The sequence below is a fragment of the Danio rerio genome, chromosome 4, assembly GCF_052040795.2.
Source record: "Danio rerio strain M-AB ecotype USA chromosome 4, GRCz13ab, whole genome shotgun sequence".
In the NCBI taxonomy this organism is placed as follows: domain Eukaryota; kingdom Metazoa; phylum Chordata; class Actinopteri; order Cypriniformes; family Danionidae; genus Danio; species Danio rerio.
Window position 1 is genome coordinate 53,676,513 of NC_141024.2, and position 27,412 is coordinate 53,703,924.

Here is a 27,412-nt window from a genome sequence, read left to right on the forward strand (position 1 = left end):
GTCAAAGAGCTCAGATTGTGTTCCTGCTGCACAATAGCGTCTGTACTTCTGCATGTGAGTTTAACACTTCTACATTACGCTGATTTGTGGAGATGACGAAGGGGTTTTATATGTGTGAGTGTGATTTAAATGTCTGATCCTGAAGATCAAATCCTCAAACACTGATTAAACACTGAGTCAAACACGGTGATTTAAACACTGTGTCTAAAAGCTTTATTTTTAATCCCTTTAAAGTGTTTGTTGTCCTCTATAGCAGACTGACTCAATAGTTTCAATAATTCAGCTTTAAATATAACTCTAAACAATCAGAGTCATGAAATTAAATGTAAAGTTAAAGCTGCTGAAAACCAACAAGCTGACGATCCTTAAACAAAACTGCATTTAACCTTTAACCGTCAGAGTAACTCATTAACTAACCAAATAGCCTCTTTAGTAGATAGACATTTTAATACTCACTAAGTCAACAATTGGCTATCTTAAATCAAATGTGACGTACCTGGGATGTCAGATCAAGGGTTAAACCAACTGCATTCATGTTAAGGACTATATATATATATATATATATATATATATATATATATATATATATATATATATATATATATATATATGTATATGTATATGTATGTATGATTGTTTCCTGAAAGCTCTGCTAAGGTCTGCAGTGGTGTTTTACTTGCAGTATGGCAGAGGAGCAAGTAAAGGGCTCTCTCTCAGAGAAACACAGGTATTGACTCTGTTTTTTACATCTTCTTCAGTTTGATTCTTCAGTTTACAGCTTCAACAAATGTGTTTAGATCATTCTAAATTACAGACAGCTTGATCTGGTGTCATATTTACCAGAGCTCAATATGAGTCATGTGTGCTGTTTCAAGAGTTCGCCCTTAGCTGATGATTGATTATGGAGCTTGTTTGGCATGCTGTCTGAAGGGATATGTTAAATGAGGGTGTATATGAGCTCAGGCAGAGTGTTACTGCTGCCGCAGTGGTGCGGAGGGAAAAGAAGCTCAGCGAGCTTCTCTGCTATTGCAGAGGTTCGGTGGAAGTCAATATTGGAAGGCAAGTACACTGCCGCAGAGGCGATTTAAAAGCTGTGGTGGTGCTGGGGGGTGTGTCGGTAGGTTTGGCTAAATGGAGATGTGTGTGGGCTCAGCAGAGCGTCACTGCTGCGGCAGTGGTGCAGAGGGAAAATAAGGCTCAGCGGAGCGTGTCTGCTGTTGCAGAGGTGCGGTGGTATTCAGTACTGGAGCCTTATGAGCAGGGGCTGACTGGCCATCTGGCAAACCGGGCACTTTCCCGGTGGGCCGACGCACTTTTTGGGCCGGGCTGATCATCGTCTTATGATCTGATCGGCCCATAAAAGGCTTTGCAGCCTATCGTTTTTTTTCTGCCTTATTAATTGACCCTCATGTGATCTGTGACTATCTGAAAGTAGATGCTTTTTTTTCCCGGACAGACAGACCGGGCCGGCCCATGTGAGACTCTGCAGCCCATTGGTTCTTTTCTTTACTGACATTGGGCTGGCCCAATCACAAACTCCTATTTTGGACTCCGTGTGAGCGTGCGTCGTCTGTGTTTATCTGTCAAAATAGTCGAGAGTCAGAGAGAAGAAACGCAAGGGAGGCGCAGAGAAATCGCGGGAAATACACCGGCGTTTCATTTAGCGATTCTGAAAAGTTCTCTGTTCATTCTAGTACACGGCTAAAAGGGCAAATCACGTGACCACACACACTCTGCCAAGACCTTCAGCCAGTAGTTCAGCGGGTGAGCATAAACCCCAGGTGAGAATATAGTGCATGTCAGACAGTTCATCTGCTGGATGATCTCATCTCACTATAGTTGTTAAACGTGATATTCATCTTGTTGTCTCTATCTAAAAACTCTTATGTCTTTTGAATCACTTGTTCTCAGTTAACTGTTTTGGCTGAGTGCAAAGATAAGCTAATATATTACTTTATGTAACCACATACACTGATTCTGCACATTGACTGATTGCTTACCTTTATCGTTTAAATTTAATGTACGTTATACTGTTATAATGGCTATTATTGATTATTAAAACTATATTATATATTCTATATTATATATATAACTATATAGATATTCTGCAAAAGAGACGGGGTAAAGTTAATTCTTTTGAATGGAAATGAAAGGAGACAGTTATATTTAAGCCCTGTTTTGTTATAAATATGCAGAGTGAAGATGATGCTCATATAAATATGCAGCTACACGAGGCTGTTTGATGTCTGTTAATCATAATATCAAAATAAAACAAATTTGTCTTATATTATGTTTTCATTGTTTAGATAGTGAAACAGAAAACAGGATGAGGTGAAAGAGGTTATAAAGTACACTGTTCCCTTTGAAGATTTACCCATGCATTAGCAGGCAGTTTTTGTTATGTTTATTATTGAATATAGGCTGAGTGAATAGTGTATTGAATAAGCTAAATTGGCTGTAGTGTATGAGTGTGTGTGAATGAGTGTGTATGGGTGATTTCCAATATTGGGTTGTGGCTGGAAAGGCATCTGCTGCATAAAACATGCTGGAATAGTTGGCAGTTCATTCCACTGCGGCAACCCCTGATAAATAAGGGACTAATGCGAAGAAAAATAAATGAATGAATAGTGTATTTTTTAGAACTCAACTAATATCTTTATGGACAGTATACAGAAATTAAATTGAGATTAAAGTTTGTATGTATTTATTTATTTCATATATATGGTTTTTGTTTTTAGAATATGAGTTGATAAAAATATTGGACGTGCATAGATAGATAGCATTTTGATTGAATTTAGTGGGCCGCTCTGGCCCAAAATGCCAGGGCCGATTTTTGCCCCAGTCCAGCCCTGCTTATGAGTGCTCCAGCGGGAATGTTAAATGTTGTCAGTAGTGATATGTAGATATGAATGTGAATGAGGGCTCAGCTAGAGCGTCACTGCAGTTGCGGTGGTTCAGAACCTCTTAAAACTAAAAAGTCTAGTGTGAACATGGCATCGGGGTGTGGGCTGTGAGAGTGGAAATGTATCCTTTGTGTAGAGTGTGAATGTATTTGGAATAGATGTGGAGTGTAATAGGTTGGATGAGGGTCAGCTTCTGGAGCCAGCAGTCATGATTTCTATAATTGAGAAACAAAGAGAATCAGAAATTAAATCTTTACAACATAATATATGTACGGCAGACATGAAAAATTGCTTTAGCTGATATGCATGCGAGGTATCTTAATAAGGGCATGGGCAACTGTAAAATGGAAGAGCCTTTGTTAATGCATGGTCCGATAGCTTCGTTGACACTATGTGCAAGGATGGTAGGGGTGGGCATTCATCCCCCCACGGGATGGCAGATGGATGGAGAGCTGAGGATGTGAGGTGTGGCTTGTCTGGTGGTCCTGGAAGACTGGTACCTCTTGAAGACTGAGCAGGTGAAGTCATAGTGGAGTTTAAACTTCTATTCATAGCAGTAAAGCAAGAAATAAATTTTCTTGCCATTTCATATCCTATCAATTGACCATTATAAGCTTATGGCACTTGTGTATGGACATATGAGTTACTCATATAATCTTCTTATAATTAAACAGCTATCGGATGATTTTTTAAAAAATAAATTAATTTAATTTGTATTTATTTATTTATTATTTATTTGTTTAATTATTTGTTAATAATTTATTTTAATATATCAACTGTATATTAGTAAAAACTGTTAATGGAATGTTAGTAAATGGCTTTACTTTAATCCATGAATAACATTGTGTTGGAATCTTAACTAAAGTAAAATCACAAGCATATTTGGCCCAATTCTTCATAAAGACTTTGCGACAGAGTAAAAAGACAGGGCAGGACCATCTCCAGTTTTATAGAGCTCATTGGAAGGTAACGCTTCTCTTTACAGCTATTGGCTTAAAGAAGTGTCAATCAGGCCGTGCAAAAGATACAAAAAGCCCGGCGGCCATTTTGTTGATCAAATCACTATTGTTTATGACTTGAGATACTGCTCTGCTGAACGTATTTCAGCAAACAGCTGTTAAATGTTATGGATCTGTGGACAAACAGGAAGCTTTAGAGGTAAGTGTTGTTTAAGTTGTTTTTGAAATTGTTGGAGTTATAGTTGTTTTTGAAGTATTAGTAGTAGTAATGGTTGTTCCGGGTTGTGGATTAACTGCTGATTGTGATGCAGAGCGGTCTTCAAGACAAAGATGGTTAAAGTAAGATACTCTGGTTATTTATAGAGGTGAAGGAGTCATCTGATTGGTAAATCAGTGTTTGCTAATGTGGACCAGGTGCTATAAATCATAAGCACATGCTCCTCTCGAAATTAGTTTATAAATATACCACTTAAATTCAGTTATTTCACAACATACAAGAAACAACAAATTAATAAATCTGGATTGTTTCCTGGATTAAAATGAAAGCATTACAAAATGCAAACAGGAAGATGGAAACAATTTTGTGCACCAAAATATGTCATTACTCAAAAAATCATTGAAATGTAAAAAAGTTGGTAAAGTTGGTTTTATATTCGCACATTCGTTCATTTAGAGGTCTCTATATTGTTTACGATGTTACTTTGAATATTCGATCGGAATTAGCATGCAAGTGTGACTTGAAAACAACATTAACACTGTAGATTTGACTGTGAACAATGTTGTACTTTGATAGTCATTGGCTGCTAATATGATTTCGCTGTTTAGAGCTTGCAAATAATACTTTTATGAAATTATATTATTATGGGAAAAGTCAGAATGTGTGAATATAAAACCAACTTTACCTCTTTAATTCTTGCTACCAGGGCACATTCTCAAGCTGCTGCAATGATCATCCAGTTCTTTTAAGAAGCAGCATAAACTGAGCTATAGGTGCCATGTGTGTCACTATAAAAACAACATGATTCAGATGATTCTGAGCATGTACAACTACATCTCAAGAGCTTTTATATTATATTAGTCTTCAGTTTTTTTTAGTGTTAACTTTTTTTTGCAATAATTCTACAACACTGTCAGATAAATATGTACTAATAAGGTACATTAGGTATCACTGTGCCTTTAAAGGTCCATGACAGGCCCTTATTTTGTACCCTGTATGAAATATAAGATCTAAACTAGAGGTTCGGAAAGGTCCCTTTCAGGGTACCATTACAGTGATGGGTATTTGTACTCGTATTATGTAGTATGCCAGGGTCTTTTAACAGTGGACATATGTGTGTGTGTTTCTCCACCGATCTCACCTGTCATCTGAAGTCTTTTCCAAAACTGGTTTTATTTTCTAAAATGGTTCTGTTTAACCAGTTGAACGTCTAAATAAACACTACTGTATGATGATTCAGGAGATAGAGTTACAGAGCTTCTGCTCAAGACAGAATTAAAGTATATAAACAAGAAACATCTACATTATTTCTGGTTAGTAAGAGCCACTTAAAAAAGTGGCAATCAATTTTCAATATTTAGCTTTCTGAAATGTGATTTATTTTTTTTTACAGGGTAATTGCATTATTCAAATAAATAATAAATGCTTAGGTCCATATGTTAATTGTGAAACTAATGCAGATGTTGTTGCTCTTGTTGTTGTCTTGTTCTGTAGCTGTGAATAGGTGAAGCACCATGGCGAATGTTAAACAGCTGCTCGACAACTCACTGGATGAACTGTTAGAAGCTGAACTAAAGAAGTTTCAGCGGTGCTTAGTAAATGACCATAGAGATATTTCAAAAGCTGAAATGGAGAATGCAGACAGGTTGGATACAGTGGATAAGATGGTGTCATGTTTTGGATCAGAAAGAGCTGTGAAGATCACAGTGGACACCCTGAGGAAAATAAAGCAGAATCAATTGGCTGAAGAGCTGGAGAATACACAGAAGCAAGGTAATGTTTAATTCCTTGTCAAAATTTAGAAATGTGATAATTTAATTCCATGTAAAACCCTGTCCTAGCAATTTTTTTTGAGTCAGATGTATTGTCATAACATTTATTGCACAGCTTCAGATGTCTTAAATTCAGCATTGCTATGGACAACAGTGATGGTCAATCATGATGCTAATGCATGTAAATGGGTGCCTAAATTTCACATGATCAACATTTATATGTTTGTCTTAGTTCATCTAAATTTTTTTATATGTGTAATTGTTTTTTTTTTTTCATAAAGGGAAGCTTGAGGGCATAATCATGTTTTACTTAGTTTTTTTCCTCTCTCTTGTAAAGGTGCAGCTTCAGAGACCTGTAAATCCCCTCCTGTTGATTACACAAACACCAGCCGTGAACTAAAGGAGAAGTTAAAGGAGGACTATAAGCAGATATTGCTTGGTAATTCACAGACGGGTCACCAGAAGTACCTGGATGATATTTACACTGATCTATATGTGGTGGAGAACAAGACTGGAGGAAGAGAAAATGACCATGAGGTGATACAGATAGAGTCAAAACACAACCAACAGACAGCCAAGGATAAACCACTCAAGTGTAACGACATATTTAAAGTTCAGCCTGACATCGAACAAAACAGAAGAGTCCTGACACTGGGGATCGCAGGAGTGGGAAAGACTGTCTCTGTCAACAAATTCATCCTTGACTGGGCTGAAGAAAAAGACAATCAGGAAATAGTCTTCATATTTCCACTGCCGTTCCGTAGACTGAATTTGATTAAAGAAGAAAAGTACAGTCTCATAGGTCTGCTTAACAAGTACTTCTTTAGTAGACCGGGAGGACTGAGCTCTCTTCCTGAAGAACATTGCAAGGTCATGTTCATCTTTGATGGACTGGATGAATATCGCTTTGAATTGAACTTTGAAGAGGATTATGGCTTTACTGATGTTGATAAGGAAATGACAGTGAGTGAGATAGTAGTAAATCTCTTAAAGAGACAGCTGCTTCGCTCTTCCCTTATCTGGATCACATCCAGACCAGCAGCAGCCAGTCTGATACCCCAAACCTACATTGATCAGGTAACTGAGTTGCGAGGATTCAATGATGAGCAGAAGGAGCAGTACTTCATCAAAAACAGCAGTCTTGAGGTTGCTGGAAACATCATCAGTCACATCAGGAAATTCAGGAGTCTGTACATCATGTGCCACATCCCTGTCTTCTGCTGGATCTCTCTCACTGTTCTTCAGCCTCTGCTGGGTCAAGAGAGCAATGAAAAAACACCCACAACTCTCACAGAGATGTACATCAACTTCTTACTGTCTCAAAAGCAACAGATGAAAGAAAAATACAGCAACAACTCTGAACCTAAAGCCAAGGCCTGGTCTTTTGAAGACATTGTTCTGAAGCTGGGGAAACTGGCCTTTGAACAGCTGGAGGAAGGACAACTGATTTTCTGCAAAACAGATCTGGAGAAGTGTGGACTAGATGTCAAGGAAGGGTCTGTGTTCTCTGGATTATGTACTCGAATGTTTCAGGAGGAAAACCCCATTTCAGGGGAACAGGTTTACAGTTTTGTACATCTCAGCGTTCAGGAGTTCATTGCTGCTCTCTATGTGTTTTTCACTTACAACGACAAGAAAGAAAATCCATTTCTTGATTCCAGGAAAAAGGAGCTGACATGGAAACTCTCTACAAAGACCCTGTTTAAACTTCATAAGGATGCAGTCGAGAAAACTTTACAAAGCAAGAACGGACACCTGGACCTTTTCCTTCGGTTCCTGCTGGGTCTCTCACTGGAGTCTAATCAGAGTGGCCTGAAGCAGCTCCTCCCAGAACTGAAGCGCAAAACTGAAAACATCAAACACACGACTGACTATATCAAAGAGAAAATAAAGAAGGAGAAATCAGCAGAGAGGACCATCAACCTCTTCCACTGTCTGAATGAACTGAAAGATGACTTTGCAGAGGAACTCCAGAAGAGTCTGAGCTCTGGAAAACTTACAAGACAGGATCTGTCCTCTGCTCAGTGGTCGGCTCTGGTGTTTGTGCTCCTGATGTCAGAAGAGACTCAAGAGAAGTTTGAACTGCAGAAATACAGAAGATCTGATGAAGCACTGATGAGACTGATACCAGTGGTCAAAAACACCACAAGAGCACTGTGAGAGTTTTCTGTTTACACTTATGCCCATTTTACACATTGATTTGCAGCACATCTGCAACCCATGAGTCATATGTGTGCAGTGCAGAAACAGCACAGACTATTTGTGCTTTCACATCAAACATGTATCACTGATCTCCTGCTGTATACAATATCTGTTCTCCTTATGTTTACTCCATTTTCAGACATTCTTTTCAATACTTTGATTCTTTTACACAATACAATAATATAATCTCACCTTTCTTTAACGCATATAGATATAGATGGTGTGCATTTCAAAACTGATAGCTCTAATATGTTAACATGAGTTTGGAAAAAATAGAAAGTTTTTAATAATGATAACTAATAATTAATTATCACACAAAAATGTAAATTGTTAAGTAAAGAATACTTTTATGTTTATTTTACTGCCTTGGATTCTCCCTTAAATTCAGTGTTTACAGAGTCCATATAGTGATTTTACCTTTGCCTTAACTAAAAGACAACATTCAAGTGTTTTTGTCTCTGCTCTGGATTAATAGGTAAATGCAAAATCATTATTTCTGTTTTTCCTCACAGGCTACAGTTCTGTAATCTCACTGTTCAGTCATGTGAGAGTTTGTCTTCAGCTCTACAATCCTCAAACTGTGTGCTGAGAGAGCTGGACCTGAGTAACAATGACCTGCAGGATTCAGGAGTGAAGTTTCTCTCTGATGGACTGAAGAGTCCAAACTGTAAACTGGAGACACTGAGGTCTGAATTCAAACACCTGATTGATTGATTGATTGATAGATTGACTGATTAATTATAATTATTATTTACATTAAGTGAATGACAAAAAATACACTGTAAATTTGATTTATGTTCTTATTTCTCAGATTGGTCATGTGTAATCTCACTGTTCAGAGTTGTGAGAGTTTGTCTTCAGCTTCACAATCCTCAAACTGTGTCCTGAGAGAGCTGGACCTGAGTAACAATGACCTGCAGGATTCAGGAGTGAAGCTTCTCTCTGATGGACTGAAGAGTCCAAACTGTAAACTGGAGACACTGAGGTAAATGATTCTCAACTCAACAATTACTACAAAACGATTTCTTAATAGCCCACATTATTTCATATTAGGGCTTTTTGTGTTGTCATGTTGCTGATTGGAGGAGCAGCAGGTAATCTTAGGGTTTATTGAATCAGAATGCAAAACTGAATACAGTGCAGCAGAAAGCCCACTGGTGTCCAGACACAGCCTCTGAGCTCCTGTAAATAGAAATGTTGAACACTTGCTCTGAGTTCTTCGTGCTCTTCTGCTTTGAAGCTGACACAGATGACTGGTGCTGTGTGTAGATGTTCTTTAACTTGACACAGAGTCTAAATATTACTGTGCTCAAGTGCGCAGTGCTTCAACAGACGTGAGGCGTAAGAGTAATTACAATCATAATGGTAATGAACTAACTGAACTCTCCTCATGTTGTCAGGTATATTAAATGTCGCCGTGTAGCTCATTAGTTTTAAGAAGACAAAGTCAAAAGTACAATTGAAAGAACACATGGAGCAAATCATGTCATCTAACATCTCCTGATCACTCCAGTTCACACACTTTCTATCTTTGAATATGTATTTTCTCTCACTGACTGCTGTTTACATGATGCACACTTTCCCTTACTGACATGTCATGTGCCTCGCTGATCAGCTTCTAATTGGCTGTTTCTGTTGCCAAGTGTCCAGCAGCAACAAGCACACATTGCTCTGTCACACACTGAACACACTTACAGTAGCAGCTCAATTAAGAGATGCAACGATTATAGATTTTGGTTTTTAGGATTAACGTCTGAGAAATAATCACGGTTTCATGGTTATCAAGATTATTTAGCAATCATTAATTTCAGAGCACTACTAGTTTAGAAAATCACATGAAAACTACACATTTTAGTGTTATTTACTGCTGCTCAGTAACCAAATAATACAGCACAAAATAACACTAAAAACAAACACTAGTCCATTTCCGTCCCTGTGCTTAACCCCTTCCACAGCGCCTCGACAAGGACACACTGAGGCACTGTTTTTTCCACATGTCAATATTTATGCAATTACATCAAAAAGGACAAAAGTAATCTTGAAAAACTACATCAGTTTAAAGCTACATCCCCTAAGAACCCATTGAAGCTAGTTGTTTTTCAATGGAAAGCTTATAAAGAATGCTAAATTTGTGCAAGTTTTGCAGAAAACGCTTATTAGATATATAGGCATACATATCATGTAATAACAGCACACACACGCATTCATTGCTGTACATCACAGTTTATTTTGAAAGGTAAGAGTCCACAGAAAAACATCCCATCAAGCACATTTAATCTACCGACACAATAGTGTTGAATTAAGGATGGTTATTCAGTTATTATAACGTTTCTGCCAAAGACCTATTGTTTACACCATTTTACCATGGTACTTACATGCAAAAACAGAGTCTTTGGAGTAAAAGACCCGTCGATGTCATAGCTTACAGTGTTACAGATAAAATGAGACCACAAACTAAATAAAAAGTCAAAGTTATAGTTACTAAAATCTAAACAAAGCCGAGTGTTTTGACCGTCTACAAGTCTCTAAGTCATTGGTAATAACAAGTAATACAACAAGTAATAATTTTACACTGAAAATAAACGAATTCAGTGCCAGAATAAATGCAGGAGCGCCAGAATAAATGTAGGAGCGCCAGAATAAATGCAGGAGTGTCAGAATAAATGCAGGAGCACCAGAATAAATGTAGGAGTGCCAGAATAAATGCAGGAGTGTCAGAATAAATGCAGGAGCACCAGAATAAACGCAGGAGCGCCAGAATAAATGCAGGAGTGTCAGAATAAATGTAGGAGCGCCCGAATAAATGTAGGAGCGCCAGAATAAATGCAGGAGTGTCAGAATAAATGCAGGAGAGCCAGAATAAACGCAGGAGCGCCAGAATAAATGCAGGAGAGCCAAAATAAATGCAGGAGCGCCAGAATAAATGCAGGAGGGCCAGAATAAATGCAGGAGCGCCAGAATAAATGCAGGAGCACCAGAATAAACGCAGGAGCGCCAGAATAAATGCAGGAGCTCCAGAAGAAACACAGGAGTGTCAGAATAAATGCAGGAGCTCCAGAATAAACGCAGGAGTGTCAGAATAAATGCAGGAGCTCCAGAATAAATGCAGGAGTGTCAGAATAAATGCAGGAGCTCCAGAATAAATGCAGGAGTGTCAGAATAAATGCAGGAGCGTCAGAATAAATGCAGGAGCACCAGAATAAACGCAGAAGCGCCAGAATAAATACAGGAGCGCCAGAATAAATGCAGGAGCGCCAGAATAAATGCAGGAGTGTCAGAATAAATGCAGGAGCTCCAGAATAAATGCAGGAGCACCAGAATAAACGCAGGAGCGCCAGAATAAATGCAGGAGCTCCAGAATAAACGCAGGAGTGTCAGAATAAATGCAGGAGCACCAGAATAAATGTAGGAGTGCCAGAATAAATGCAGGAGTGTCAGAATAAATGCAGGAGCACCAGAATAAACGCAGGAGCGCCAGAATAAATGCAGGAGTGTCAGAATAAATGTAGGAGCGCCCGAATAAATGTAGGAGCGCCAGAATAAATGCAGGAGTGTCAGAATAAATGCAGGAGAGCCAGAATAAACGCAGGAGCGCCAGAATAAATGCAGGAGAGCCAAAATAAATGCAGGAGCGCCAGAATAAATGCAGGAGGGCCAGAATAAATGCAGGAGCGCCAGAATAAATGCAGGAGCACCAGAATAAACGCAGGAGCGCCAGAATAAATGCAGGAGCTCCAGAAGAAACACAGGAGTGTCAGAATAAATGCAGGAGCTCCAGAATAAACGCAGGAGTGTCAGAATAAATGCAGGAGCTCCAGAATAAATGCAGGAGTGTCAGAATAAATGCAGGAGCTCCAGAATAAATGCAGGAGTGTCAGAATAAATGCAGGAGCGTCAGAATAAATGCAGGAGCACCAGAATAAACGCAGAAGCGCCAGAATAAATACAGGAGCGCCAGAATAAATGCAGGAGCGCCAGAATAAATGCAGGAGTGTCAGAATAAATGCAGGAGCTCCAGAATAAATGCAGGAGCACCAGAATAAACGCAGGAGCGCCAGAATAAATGCAGGAGCTCCAGAATAAACGCAGGAGTGTCAGAATAAATGCAGGAGCTCCAGAATAAACGTAGGAGTGTCAGAATAAATGCAGGAGCTCCAGAATAAACGCAGGAGTGTCAGAATAAATGCAGGAGCTCCAGAATAAACGTAGGAGTGTCAGAATAAATGCAGGAGCTCCAGAATAAATGCAGGAGTGTCAGAATAAATGCAGGAGCTCCAGAATAAACGCAGGAGTGTCAGAATAAATGTGTCACAACCAGCGATCGCTCCCCAGAGGATCGCTGGTTCTCACACGAACTCAGGACTTCATTTCCGCATTCCCCAGGACTACACATTCATACATGCACTGCTCCCAAACACGCACGCCTGCTCACTCATGTATCCTGATTGCAAGCACCAGCTGAGCCTGGTTCACAGACTGATTACATCCCATTCATAAGCCACCCTCTCACGCTACCAGTTTGCCGAGTCTTGTTTTCCTTGTGTAACATTACAACGCGTTTCCCTGTCTTGTTTCTCCGTGTATCGATCCTAGCCTAGTACCTTGTCTTCCTGTTTAGCTGCCTGCCTTTTGACCGTTTGCCTGTTTAACGTTTACGATTCTGGACTGCCTTCATATACCTGTTTGCACCTGATGACCATTGCTTGCCTGACTATTGAATAAACTGCATAGTGGATCTTACCTCCTGTGGTCTCCTGTCACTCCACCCCAGTCGTGGTAACAGAAGACTCGGCCGGAACATGGATCCAGCGGGTGTTCAAATCATGCGTCTCCGTCAGGAAGCCCGGTCAATAGAGGAGTACGTGGAGGACTTTATTAATCTGGCCCACCGTACCACCCTGAGTGAGGTATGCCTCATGATTTTCTTTCATGGCGGACTGTCCGAGTCCCTATACTCCAACATACCCTTGTATGGGCCCCAGTGGTCTTTGGTGAACTATATTGATCTAGCCCTGCAGATGAGTGGATCTTCCTTCACCATAGGAGAGGTGGACGAAAATCCAAATAATCTTTTGGGGGGGGGGCTGTAGAGAGCAAGACCCGCTGGCTACAGGGCTTGCGACCCATTGTCCACAGCCAGCTCACAAGATGGCCGCTCCCAGTCAGCCAGCTCACAAGATGGCTTCCAGTTCAAAGTCTGTTCCTGCTCCTGAAAGGCCATCTCCAGAGCTGCCATTCCCTCCAGTGCTGCCAGATCCTCCAGAGCTACCAGACCCTCCAGTGCTGCCAGACCCTCCAGTGCTGCCAGACCCTCCAGTGCTGCCAGACCCTCCAGTGCTGCCAGACCGTCCAGTGCTGCCAGACCGTCCAGTGCTGCCAGACCGTCCAGTGCTGCCAGATCCTCTAGAGCTGCCACCGCCAGAGCTGCCAACGCCTGAGCTGCCACCGCCAGAGCTGCCAGAGCCAACACCGCAGCCAACGCCTCAGCCAGAGCCGCCGCCGCAAACAGCGCCTCAACCAGAGCCTACGCCGCAGCCAGCGCCTCAGCCAAAGCCGACGTCGCAGCCAGCGCCTCAGCCAGAGCCGACGCCGCCGCCAGCGCCTCAGCCAGAGCCGACACCGCCGCCAGCGCCTCAGCCAGAGCCGACGCCGCCGCCTCAGCCAGAGCCGACGCCGCCGCCAGCGCCTCAGCCAGAGCCGCCGCCTGAGTTTCCCGAGTGGTCGCCGCCGCCGCCTGAGCTTCCCGAGTGGTCGCCGCCGCCTGAGCTTCCCGAGTGGTCGCCGCCGCCACCTGAGCTTCCCGAGTGGTTGCCGCCGCCGCCGCCTGGGCTTCCCGAGTGGTCACCGCCGCCGCCTGAGCTTCCCGAGTGGCCGCTGTCGCCGCCTGAGCTTCCCGAGTGTCCGTCGCTGCCCGAGCTACCCGAACGGCCACAGCTCCTCGCCCTGTCGGCGCCATCCAGACAGCTCACTCAGCCGGCATCATCCAGACTCCTCGCCTTGCCGATCCCAACCCGGCTCCTCGCCCTGTCGGCTCCCTACAAGCCTCAAACTCTGCCGGCTCCTCGCAGCACTCCAGGTCCTTCGCTGCCACACGATCCAGGACCACTGCAGCTCCACTCTCCGGGTTTTCCGCAGCTCCAGTCTCCAGGCCCTCCGCAGCTCCACGCCCCAGGTACGCCCCAGCTGCATGGTCCTGGCCCTCCAACCCTCCCCCTGTTCCGCCTCCGCTACGCCTCCCGCCTGAACAGTAGTGGAGTGTCTGGAATCCACTCCTAGAGGGGGGGCTATGTCACAACCAGCGATCGCTCCCCAGAGGATCGCTGGTTCTCACACGAACTCAGGACTTCATTTCCGCATTCCCCAGGACTACACATTCATACATGCACTGCTCCCATACACGCACGTCTGCTCACTCATGTATCCTGATTGCAAGCACCAGCTGAGCCTGGTTCACAGACTGATTACATCCCATTCATAAGCCACCCTCTCACGCTACCAGTTTGCCGAGTCTTGTTTTCCTTGTGTAACATTACAACGCGTTTCCCTGTCTTGTTTCTCCGTGTATCGATCCTAGCCTAGTACCTTGTCTTCCTGTTTAGCTGCCTGCCTTTTGACCATTTGCCTGTTTAACGTTTACGATTCTGGACTGCCTTCATATACCTGTTTGCACCTGATGACCATTGCTTGCCTGACTATTGAATAAACTGCATAGTGGATCTTACCTCCTGTGGTCTCCTGTCACTCCACCCCAGTCGTAGTAACAAAATGCTGGAGCTCCAGAATAAACGTAGGAGCGCCAGAATAAATGTAGGAGCGCCAGAATAAACATAGGAGCGCCAGAATAAATGCAGGAGCTCCAGAATAAATGCAGGAGCGCCAGAATAAACGTAGGAGCACCAGAATAAATGTAACAGCACAAAAATAAATGTAGGAGCACCACTGTGAATTGTTTATTAACAGATTTATTGTATTTTGAAAACATCATCAATCAGGACTAACAAAAGCCAGAAATGTTTATCTAACTAATTCTGTAATCATAATGACTTCTTGATATTTGTGCAGTAAATCCAAAAGGAATGTCTAATAATTAGAAAATATGATTGATGACGATGATGACAATAACACTAACAATAAATTGCATTCCTCATTATCAGGCTCCCTTCAATGTGCTTGAATGTGAGTTATCTGCTATAATAAGTCTGTTTACTGCTGTTTACTACTGTTACTTTATGAAAAAATAAATAAATCAAACAAAAATGAAGCATTGCAGTAAGAAATATTTATTTTGCACTATTAGTATAATAAATCATTCAATTCAATGCTGAAAGCTGCACAGCAGTCATGAGTATCTAAATAGAAAAATAAAAGAAAGGAAGAAACGTCTCACTTCTGTCACTCTTTAAATGTTTTGTGTCATTGTAATGCTCAGTCTCGTTATGCGCTGATTCACATTTTCCTGTGTTTGTGGAATAAAGCAGGCGAGTCAGCTGACCCAATATATGAGCAGGCAGAGCAGGATTCTCACGATGACCACCGGCTCAAAACCGTACAGTTATTCATCATGAGCCGCAGATTCAGTTTAAACTTAGTAAAGGCGAGTGTCTTTGGCGATGACGTGTCGAGTGTTAGATTTTACATTTAGCTGACATTTGTGCTGAACATGGAGATTCAGGCCATTAATCAGCTGAGACACTCTGAGTCTCTTAGCAATCTCTCTGAAATCACTCTCATGGCTGGCGGATCAACATTCACCTCATCATCGCTCTCATCGAAGCCATTGTTTGTAACTGTAGGTGGGTTTGCAAACCTGTGGGCTTTTCATTGTGTCTTCCTCAGCATTCAGCAATTTGCATTTTCTGTAGTCACAAAAGCTCTCTCCATTGGAAATAACAAACTTGCCTGAACTTGCCTTATATACCCACAGTTATAGTTAATCCAGTGTGTGTGGTTATTAGTGTAAAGCACGGCACATTGGGCATAACTTTGTTTGATTCGTGCAGAAAAAGGGTGTTGAGAAGCCTTTACGATTAATAAACCGTGATGAATTAAAGCATGTTTTATTGTGAAACCGGTTAACCATTGCATCCCTAACCACAATGCAGTGTTAACATTACAAATATGATGCTAACACCACTCCATAGCAGCACTTTATAACCCTGGGTAAAGTGCAGCGCTAACCCTGCTTTCAGATTACAAGTGTAAACGTGTCTTTTACAGCAGTGTGAACAGGTGATACCAGATGTGGAGCCCCTTTAGTGGATTGGCAGAAGAAACTAAACATCTGCAGGGCTGTGATTTATTCATATCTATAAAAATGTGTGTGTATTGAAGCAGATTGAAGATTCATTTATTTTCCTTCAGCTCAGTCTCTTATTTATCAGGGCTCATGTCTGACTGACAGGGGAATGTGACTGTGGGTCAGGTGATGAACACATTACAGTTTTTTACAATGGCTATGACACTTTTTTTTTTCAATATATTTAACAAGTTTCCTAAACTCTTAACACGGTTAGCACAACATCCGTCTTCATGGGCTATACAATTAACACATTTCTTGTTGCTTTGACACAAAATGCATCCAGTTAACACAAATTTAAAATGCTTGAACTTTTACACACAAACTCAACCAAAACCAAAACAACGTAAGTTTACAGTCCAATTTACAAATGCTTTCACACAGTATATCAGAACAGATAACACCATGTTCTAAACAGAACCTATATAGGCTAAAGCCACAGTAAACAGCTGTTCATATTGTCAATTGAAAAACAAATATATTCCCTGTATATAATATATATATATATATATATATATATATATATATATATATATATATATATATATATATATATATATATATAGTGCTGTCAATTGATTAAAAAAATGAACTAATTAATCGCACCTTTTTTAAAAAATTAATTGCGAAAGATCACAGTTAAAATACTGAAACTTGTAATTTTGGCTATTCAAATGTAAAATTAATGTAAACGCAAGACAAAAACTATTAAAATTCTAAATATAATTGTTTATTAGAATTAAAATTCAAAATATAATTGTTTAATAGAATTTTTGTTTAACTTGTAACACAGATTTCTTTATGTAAACACCATACCCACAATAAACCATCAAGATCCTGGCTTGACAGCCATATTTATTAAATAAATTAAAACACAGGCATGTTAATGACATTTTTCATCTTTGGCGAGGACGTGTCGGGTGTTAGATTAACACTCTCTCGGATGGCGGATCAACATTCACCTCATCATCGCTCTCATCGGTGCCATTGTTTGTAACTGTAGGTGGGTTTGCAAACCTGTGGACTTTTCATTGCGTCTTCCTCAAACTTCAGCCGTTTGCATTTTCTGCAGTCACAAAAGCTCTCTCCATTGGAAATAACAGACTTGCCTGAACTTGCCTTATATACCCACAGTCACAGTTAATCCAGTGTGTGTGGTTATAAATGTAAAGCGTGGCACAGTGGGCATTAGGATTAATAAACCGTAATGAATTAAAGCATGTTTAATAGTGAAACCGGTTAATCATTGCATCCCTAACCACAATGCAGTGTTGAAATTACAAATACGATGCTAACACCGCTCCATAGCAGCGCTTCATAACCCTGCGTAAAGTGCAGCGCTAACACTGCTTTCAGATTACAGGTTTGAACTAGTCTTTACCTGCTTTAACAGCAGTGTGAACAGTGTTACCAGATGTGGAGCCCCTTTAGTGGATTGGCAGAAGAAGAAACTAAACATCTGCAGGGCTGTGATTTATTCATATCTATACAAATGTGTGTGTGTTGAAGCAGATTAAAGATCATTCATTCATTTTCCTTCAGCTAAGTTTCTTATTGATCAGGGCTCGTGTCTGACTGACAGGGGAATGTGACTGTGGGTCAGGTGATGAACACATGAAGAGAGCGGGTTTGTGTTTGTCTGAGCTCATTTTGTTTTAGTCCACAACAGAAATCAGCTCATTTTCTGTTGTGTTTTATACATGACTTTAAGATGATCTTCTGGGCTCAAGTGTGACTTCTTCCTCCTCACAGCAGACTTTACAGCTTGATGTGGTGTATTATGAACAATGCCTTTGCTCTGTACACTTCTACAGATGATGTCGAGCCCTTCTTGAGTGTGTGTGTGTGTGTGTTTGCTGATGCGAGGGCTCGATCAATAAGGAGAGCTAATCAAGATGTGTGTGTTCATCACTGCTGTTGACATGAGCAGAAACAGCAGTCAGCATCTTCACAACACAAAGAGATGTGTGATTGTCCAACTGTGTGATGTGGACTGTTGCTGTGTTTGTAGATTGTCTGGCTGTATGGTGACAGAGGAAGGCTGTGGTTTTCTGTCTTCAGCTCTGACTTCAAACCCCTCACACCTGAGAGAGCTGGATCTGAGCTACAATCATCCAGGAGATTCAGGAGTCAAGCTGCTCTCTGAACAACTGGAGGATCCAAACTACACACTGGACAAACTCAAGTATGTGGAGCAGCACTGGCCTTGTGCTTTTACACTTAATGGCTTTAAAAAGACACTAGAAAGCTCTTTTGTGATCAGCTTCAGTTTTCTGTGAGGGTTATGGGGTGAGGACAGACAGAAGATACAGCTTGTAGAGTATTCCAGTCATGTCTATGAAGAGCAAATCATTGAGTGTGAAATGAATCTCCTCTGTAAATGTTGGAGTGTATTGGCTCAGTTACAGTGACATTAAGCGGGACACACTGTACAGTTTCAGCATTTGAGCTGAGCAGAGAAACTTCTTCCTCCATTTCTGCTGAAGAATCCTACAATATCAGGTCAGGAATAGGGTTGGGGATTGAAGATGGATTCAGATTCTGGAATCAGACACTTGGATTAATGTTCAGACTCTTGTTCTAAAATCAACATCTGGATTCCTCTTCTCTGTGCACACATGTGTATTTTTCACTTGCTAATCTGTCAGGAACTTGGGCGCTGGCGAGCAGCTTTAATAATCTGAACATAGTTTAGAGATGGACTGCAACATGTGCTCAAAGGCTGCATGTGCTGAAGAACGATGGCAAAGCTAAGTGTGATCACTGTAATAAATGAATGTTGCAGCAGGGTGTCTCCATCAACATGAGCAGTATCTGCGCTCGCTTCACCAACAGCAGAGGAAAAGAACGCACTGTGTTACATTCATTGTGCATCCCGGCTCAACCAACAAGTGTTGTGTGTTTTAGCTCAAGAGTTTGGAGCGTGTAGCTGAGCAGCTCAGTGCTAGCTTTAGCTTATTAGCTGAGGGGGAAACTAAACAGCTCATTCTTTTCATCTGTGTGTGTTTACAGTCTGGATCATGGAGGACACACGAGGATTACAGCAGGACTGCACAAATGTAGGACTACACACACACACACAGACAGACACTCTCTCTCACACACATGCATATACACACAAACACACACACGCACGTACGTACGCACACACACGTACATTCACGTGCACACACACTCACACACTTTCACACACACACACTCCCTCTCTCACACACACACAAACACAGACAGATACGCACACAAGCACACCCAAACACACACACAAGCACACACAGCTGTGGTTATAAATGTGTGTGTTCTTGTGTTCAGATGTCTGTTTCCTCACTCTGGATCCAAACACAGCAAACACTGAACTCATTCTGTCTGAGGAGAACAGAGAGGTGAAGTGTGTGAGAGAGGATCAGCCGTATCCTGATCATCCAGACAGATTTAATTATTATACTCAGGTGTTGTGCAGAGAGAGTGTGTGTGGACGCTGTTACTGGGAGATTGACTGGAGTGGACATGATGGTGTGGATATATCAGTTACATATAAGAGCATCAGGAGGAAGGGAAGAGGTGCTGAGTGTGAGTTTGGATGTAATGCTCAGTCCTGGAGTTTAAGCTGCTCTTCCTCCAGAGTCAAATTCAGACACAATAACACACACACTGATCTCCCAGTGGAGGCGCTCAGCAGGAGAATAGGAGTGTTTGTGGATGACAGTGCAGGAACTTTGAGCTTTTACAACATCTATAGAGACACAATGAGCCTCATCCACTCAGTCCAGACCACATTCACTGAGCCGCTCTGCCCTGGGTTTGGGTTTGGGGTTGGTATTTATACTGGATCATCAGTGAAACTGATCTAAAGACTGAGCAGAATCCTCTGCAGGAGCAGTCATCATGATGTGTGGGTGTGTTTGAGAGAGAAAGTGTGTAGGTGTGAGTGAAAGCGAAAGCGTGTGTTTGTGTGTGTCTGTGTGTGTAAGAGAGAGAGTGTGTTTGTGTGTGTGAGAGTGTGGGTGTATGTGCGAGTATGTATGTGTGTGTGTATGTGCGTGTGTGTGTATGTGCGTGTATGCACGTTTACTGCTGTATGTGTGCACGTGTTCACTGCTGTGTGTGTGTGTGCGCGCATGTGTGTGTCTTTCTGTGTGTGTGTGTTTTGTATGTGTGCGCGTGTGTGTGTGCGTGTCACTCTCTCTCTTTCTCTCTCTGTGTGTGCGTGTGTCTCTTTCTGTGTGTGTGTGTGTGTGTGTGTGTGTGTGTGAGAGAGAGAGACTTTTGACTTTTCACAACACCTTTAATGAACATTAAAATTATTTGAATACACCATCCAAAAAATTTAAAATTATTGTATATTTTTTACATAAATACATATTTTTTTAAAACATACAAACATTTACCAATTAAACACTAATTTTCCTGAATCACACACAGTCACCAAAACACCTCCAATACCCCATTTCCATTCAAAATACAGAATATTATTGACATGTTTGTAATATGTATATTCAATCACCAATCGCGACTCTACTAAGGATTTAAACAGAGGAATTATGTTTACATTTTCACCAGAATTTTTACATTGATGAGATTTTAGGATCACAAGCTTAGCTTGTCCAATTAAGAAATTGATAAGTGTGCATTTTTGCTGACAAGATTTCTTGTATCTGCAACCAAAAATGAATAGACTATTTGAAAAAATAAAGCCTAATCTTGCTGTCACCGACTCGGTCCCAGTCATTCCCCTCGCTGACCAGCAGAGGCCACCATCTCCGGACTTCTAACCATTACGTCATCCTTTCACTCTGACTCCAGCACACCTGTTCTCCATTCCACTAATGACCCACGTACCACATATAAGCAGCTCTCACTCACACCTCAGTGCGAAGTCTTGTTTAGCCCCGGCCAGCATTTCTGAGCGTTCTATCCTGCCTGATCTCCCGTTTACTACTACAGCCCGTTTCACGACTCTGCTCTGTCTTCTGCCTGCCCTCGACCAAAGCCTGTTTCCTCGGACTCTGATTCTCGCCGCCTGCCCCTGACTATAGCCTGTTACACGGACTCTGAATCACGCTGCCTGCCTCTGACCCAAGCCTGGTAATCACACTGTGTCTGTCATCTGCTACTTCCCCTTTGATGTGTATGTTGTATGTCCGCACAGCCGTGCGAGTTGTTGATGTTTAAGTGTGACTTAATAAATACTGCAAAATGGATCCCTCCGTGTCAGTCTCCCCGTTACAGAAGACTTCGCCCAACATGGATCCCGCAGCCATCCAGGTTTTGTCTCACGAAGTCACAGCTCAAGCTCAGGTATTGTCTACTCACCAACAACAACTAACACATCTAACTCAGTTGACAGACGAACTTGTGAAATCTCTACAAAACCTGCAAGCTGCTCCCACAGCGCAACTCACCGCCAACTACTCTCCGAGTCCACTTGTTGTTACACAACCCCCGATGACTTCCGGAGCTCGATTGGCATTCCCTGACAAGTTCTCAGGTAACCCAGCAAAATGTAAAGGCTTCCTGTTGCAATGTAAACTGTTTATCGCCCAACAGCCCCATCTGTTTAAGGACGATAATGGGAAAATTGCTTTTGTGTGCTCACTGCTCACTGGGAAAGCGCTAGACTGGGCTACTGCAGTTTGGCCAGACAGTACCCCGATATTTCCCTCGTTTAATGACTTTCTCAAACGTTTTTGCACTGTGTTCGATCATCCGGAGGGTGGTCGTAACGCTGGCGAGGAGCTATTGTGTATCCAACAGGGAGATCGCTCCGCAGCTGAGTTCGCACTGCAGTTCCGCACCCTGGCAGCGCAAACGGGCTGGGCTGATGATCCGCTTACTACGCTCTACAGAAAGGCTCTGAAACCAGAATTGCAGAAAGAGATGGCATGTCGTGACGAGGGAAAAACACTGGATCAACTAATTGAACTTTCCATAAGGTTAGACACTCTCCTCCGCACTCGCAACCCACTGTGCTCAATTGCTTCCAGTCCTGTATCCCCTGAGATCTCCGCTGAACCCATGCAATTGGGTAGAACCCGCCTGAACCCAGAGGAACGAGAACGACGGAGAAGAAATCACTTATGCATCTATTGCGGACTTCCAGGTCATACGAAGGTTTTATGTCCCAACAAGCCTCTCCCTAAAACCCTCTCGGTGAGTGCAACCACTATGTTCACGACCACTAATAATGTTATGAACTTGCCTGTCATTTTGAGAAATAATGGAGATGAAATTGAGACCATGGCCATGATCGATTCAGGAGCCGCTGGCAACTTTATCGACTACACGTTTGCCACCACTCACTCCATTCCTTTAACCTCCTGTGATTCCTCCTTAGCCATCACTGCTGTAGACGGGCGCCCATTGGGAGAGGGACGCATAAAATTCCAGACTCAACCAATCTCTCTTCAAACAGGCTCTCTCCATGAAGAGGAGATTTCCCTTCTTGCCATCGACTCCCCTAAGCACTCTGTAATTCTCGGGTTGCCATGGCTACAACTACATGACCCTCAAGTTTCCTGGAGAACTGGTGAGATCACAAAATGGAGCAATCAGTGCTTTACCCAATGTCTGCATTCTGTTTCCCCAGTCCAGATCAACACGATTACCAACACCGAAGACCCTGAACTCTGTCATGTTCCCGAGGCTTATCATGATTTAACTGAGGCATTTAATAAGCAGAAGGCTACCAAGCTCCCTCCACATCGTGAAAATGACTGTGCCATCGAACTCTTACCAGGCACCACGCCCCCTCGTGGTCGCATTTTCCCCCTCTCTCAACCTGAAACTGAAGCGATGAAGAACTACATCTCTGAGGAGCTAGAAAAGGGCTTTATCCGACCATCTACCTCACCAGCTTCAGCAGGCTTTTTCTTCGTAAAGAAGAAGGATGGTAGCTTACGCCCATGCATTGATTACCGAGGCTTAAATGAGATCACCGTCAAATACCGCTACCCCTTGCCATTGGTTCCAGCCGCCCTTGAGCAACTCCGATCCGCCCAGTATTTCACTAAGTTGGACCTCCGTAGTGCATATAACCTCATCCGCATACGACAGGGAGACGAGTGGAAAACCGGGTTCTCTACAATCGACGGCCACTATGAATACCTCGTTATGCCCTTCGGCCTAGCAAACAGTCCTTCCGTGTTCCAGGCTTTTGTAAATGAGGTATTTCGAGACATGCTCAACAAATGGGTCATAGTATACATTGACGACATCCTGGTCTACTCCAACTCACTATCTGAGCACATTCAGCACGTCAGGGCAGTGCTCAAACGCCTCATCCAGAATCAGTTATATGCAAAAATCTCCAAGTGTGAATTCCACCAAACTTGCATATCGTTCTTGGGTTACATCATCAGCCCCGAAGGCGTGGCCATGGACCAGCAAAAGGTCGACTCCATGACGCAATGGCCACAACCTGAAACCATCCGACAACTGCAACGATTCCTGGGTTTTGCCAACTTCTACAGGCGATTCATAAGGAATTTTAGTTCAGTTGCTGCTCCACTTACCGCCATGGTAAAGGCAAATAACGCTCGCCTAAAATGGAACCCAGACGCTATTCGAGCCTTTACTCAACTCAAAACCCGCTTCTCCAGTGCACCTATTCTGCGTCATCCTGATCCCGAACAACCCTTTATTGTTGAAATTGACGCATCCAACACTGGCATTGGAGCCATCCTGTCCCAAAGATCCCTAGTCACGAAGAAGCTCCATCCCTGTGCCTTCTACTCTCGCAAGCTCAACTCCGCTGAGCGGAACTACGATGTGGGAAATCGAGAACTCCTCGCCATGAAGGCGGCGTTAGAGGAGTGGAGACACTGGCTTGAAGGCGCCAAAGACCCTTTCACTGTCATCACCGATCATAAAAACTTGGAATATATCCGCTCCTGTAAAGGTCTGAACCCTAGACAGGCAAGATGGGCTCTGTTTTTCACACGATTCGACTTCCAAGTCACATATATCCCTGGTTCAAAAAACATCAAAGCAGACGCTCTTTCCCGCCTCTCAGACGATGAAACCTCAGAAAACAATGATGAACCCATTATCAAAGATCCTCTAATTGTCGCTCCCATCCAGTGGGACATCGAACACGAAATCCTTCAAGCCGCCGAAACCAGTTCCACGCCACAGTCCTGTCCAGAAAATAAGATCTTTGTTTCCCCGTCACTTCGGGAAAAGCTCATCTCCGAGGTACATGACCACCCCAGCTCCGGTCATCCAGGCAGCACAGCCACCGTGCAATTAATTCAATCCCGCTATTGGTGGCCATCCAAAAACAAAGATGTCATCAACTTCATAAACAAATGCTCACCCTGTCAGATGTCTAAACACTCCCGTCACCGTCCAGCTGGATTAATCCAACCCCTGGAGGTGCCACACCGTCCCTGGTCACACATCGCCATAAATTTCGTCACCGATCTACCCATATCTCAGGGCAAAACCACCATCCTCACAGTAATAGATCGATTTTCTAAATCCTGCCGTCTCATTCCCATACCCAAACTGCCTACAGCCATGGAAACAGCCGAATTACTCTGCGAATGTGTGTTCCGATACTATGGTCTCCCCGAAGACATCGTGTCGGATAGAGGTCCCCAGTTCACATCCCGACTCTGGTCAGCATTCTTTAAAAATCTCCAGGTGAATATTAGCCTAACATCCGGCTATCATCCCCAATCCAACGGGCAGACAGAGCGCTTGAACCAGGAGATTGGCAGATTCCTCCGCACATACTGTCACTCTAACCAGAATGAATGGGCTAAATTTCTTATGTGGGCAGAATATGCTCAAAATTCTTTGAGAAAGGCATCAACCGAGCTAACTCCATTTCAATGCGTACTGGGCTTCCAACCTCCTCTTTTTCCCTGGTCCGGCGAGACCTCCGAACTCCCCGCTGTGGACACCTGGTTCAAAAGCTGCGAAGAGGTTTGGAACGCAGCTCACACTCATCTCTCTCACGCCGTACGGCGTTTCAAGGAACAAGCCGATCGACACCGACGTCCTGGTCCCATGTATTCCCCAGGACAATGGGTATGGCTTTCCACCCGTGACTTGCGCCTCAGACTGCCCTGCAAGAAGCTCAGCCCCAGGTACGTGGGTCCTTTCCAAATTGAAAAGCAAATATCTCCTGTTTCGTTCAGACTGACACTCCCTAATCATTACCGTATTTCTCCCACTTTCCATGTCTCTCTGCTCAAGCCTGCTGTTGGTCCAGCCGAGGCGGATAGGGAGGTGGCAGCCGGTGAACAGGGTCCCCTGCCTCTCATGATCGATGGTGAGGAGGCCTACCAGATCCACGAAATCCTGAGATCCAGACGCCGGGGTGGACAACTCCAATATCTCATTGATTGGGAGGGGTACGGCCCGGAGGAGAGATCTTGGATTAACCGCAAGGACATCCTAGACACTACACTACTGGAAGAGTTCCACTCACAACATCCGGATATGCCGGCTCCTCGCCCCGTGGAAGACCCCGGCGTCGAGACTTGCCTCACTTCAGGAGCCGTTCGTTGGGGGTGGGCTCTGTCACCGACTCGGTCCCAGTCATTCCCCTCGCTGACCAGCAGAGGCCACCATCTCCGGACTTCTAACCATTACATCATCCTTTCACTCTGACTCCAGCACACCTGTTCTCCATTCCACTAATGACCCACGTACCACATATAAGCAGCTCTCACTCACACCTCAGTGCGAAGTCTTGTTTAGCCCCGGCCAGCATTTCTGAGCGTTCTATCCTGCCTGATCTCCCGTTTACTACTACAGCCCGTTTCACGACTCTGCTCTGTCTTCTGCCTGCCCTCGACCAAAGCCTGTTTCCTCGGACTCTGATTCTCGCCGCCTGCCCCTGACTATAGCCTGTTACACGGACTCTGAATCACGCTGCCTGCCTCTGACCCAAGCCTGGTAATCACACTGTGTCTGTCATCTGCTACTTCCCCTTTGATGTGTATGTTGTATGTCCGCACAGCCGTGCGAGTTGTTGATGTTTAAGTGTGACTTAATAAATACTGCAAAATGGATCCCTCTGTGTCAGTCTCCCCGTTACACTTGCAATCATATTCTCTAAAAGTTCAAGCAATGGTTTAAGCCTGACACAGTCACAGAACATATGGAGGACATTGTCGAGAGTGTTACAAAAAGGACATGCTGGTTGAACAGTCTCATTAATCTTGGACACAAAAGAATTTGAGGCTATAATACAATGTAGTATTCTCCACTGAATGTCCCCACATCTTTTGGAGGTAGGAGGCTTGTAAAGATGGATGGATATCAGTGGAAACAGAAAGCCAAGATCTCCTTTTAGTGTCTGGTCTTTGCAACAGCTGACCCAATTGTGAAATTTTCACACACATGTGGTATAAAACCTTTTTCTCAATGCAATTAAAATCCAATGCACCATACCCTTTCAGCAATTTTGTCTGGTTATTCTCATCAGATTCCCAATCTTAAAAAATAACTTTAAGTACAGGAAAAGACTGAGGCATAAATCCACTCCGTATAACATTATTAATGAAATCAGTAAAACTATGTGGAAAAGCTGCTTTAACATTCTTCATTAGACCTTCTATGATTCTTAATGAGTTTATCCCAGTTTGACTGGCAATTATATGTGCAGGTTTCCATTGGCCACCATTTAAATCAATCAGATCGATGACTTTTGTTTAGCCAGCATTCATACTTTTAGTAATTAAGGAGGATGGCACATTGTCTAACCGAAAAAGTGGATTAAAGAAAAGAGGCTCTAACACACCATAATGATCATCTTCATTTCTCAAAATTTCAAAACAACTCCAAAACTTAATCAATCCCAAATAAAACCTAAAAGGCAATGACTGCACTTTCTCCAAGAAATTCTTCTGCATTAAAAACAACTATTTTTCTAAACCGAACCCACCAATTTTCCTCAGTATATATGACCCAAATACAACCCAAGGCGCAGGTTCAGAGTTGTACAAAAGCTTTGGTAACACTTTATTTTGATGGTCCCCCTTTAGATAGTCTGTTGACCATAAGTTTCTTTTTAAGTTCTTATCGGTTTACTCTCAGCTGGGTAGTATCTGTAG

General features: G+C 42.8%; 1 protein-coding gene across 2 annotated transcripts; it reads left to right on the plus strand.

Moving 5' to 3' along the window:
- Positions 1–26,749, plus strand: si:dkey-176f19.4. 2 transcript variants are annotated; one of them, NM_001444633.1, is made up of 8 exons: positions 1–54; positions 5,574–5,852; positions 6,189–8,007; positions 8,566–8,739; positions 8,865–9,038; positions 18,361–18,534; positions 19,362–19,408; positions 19,659–21,547. In NM_001444633.1, the coding sequence occupies exons 2-8, from the start codon at positions 5,594–5,596 to the stop codon at positions 20,195–20,197; spliced, it is 3,186 nt and encodes a 1,061-aa protein (NP_001431562.1). In that variant the 5' UTR covers positions 1–54; positions 5,574–5,593; the 3' UTR covers positions 20,198–21,547. The 2 variants fall into 2 exon arrangements, with proteins under 2 accessions (NP_001431562.1, XP_088505813.1); XM_088649687.1 differs by lacking the exons at positions 1–54; positions 5,574–5,852; positions 6,189–8,007; positions 8,566–8,739; positions 8,865–9,038 and having other exon boundaries at positions 18,432–18,534; positions 19,362–26,749.
- The last annotated feature ends 663 nt before the right edge of the window (positions 26,750–27,412 follow it).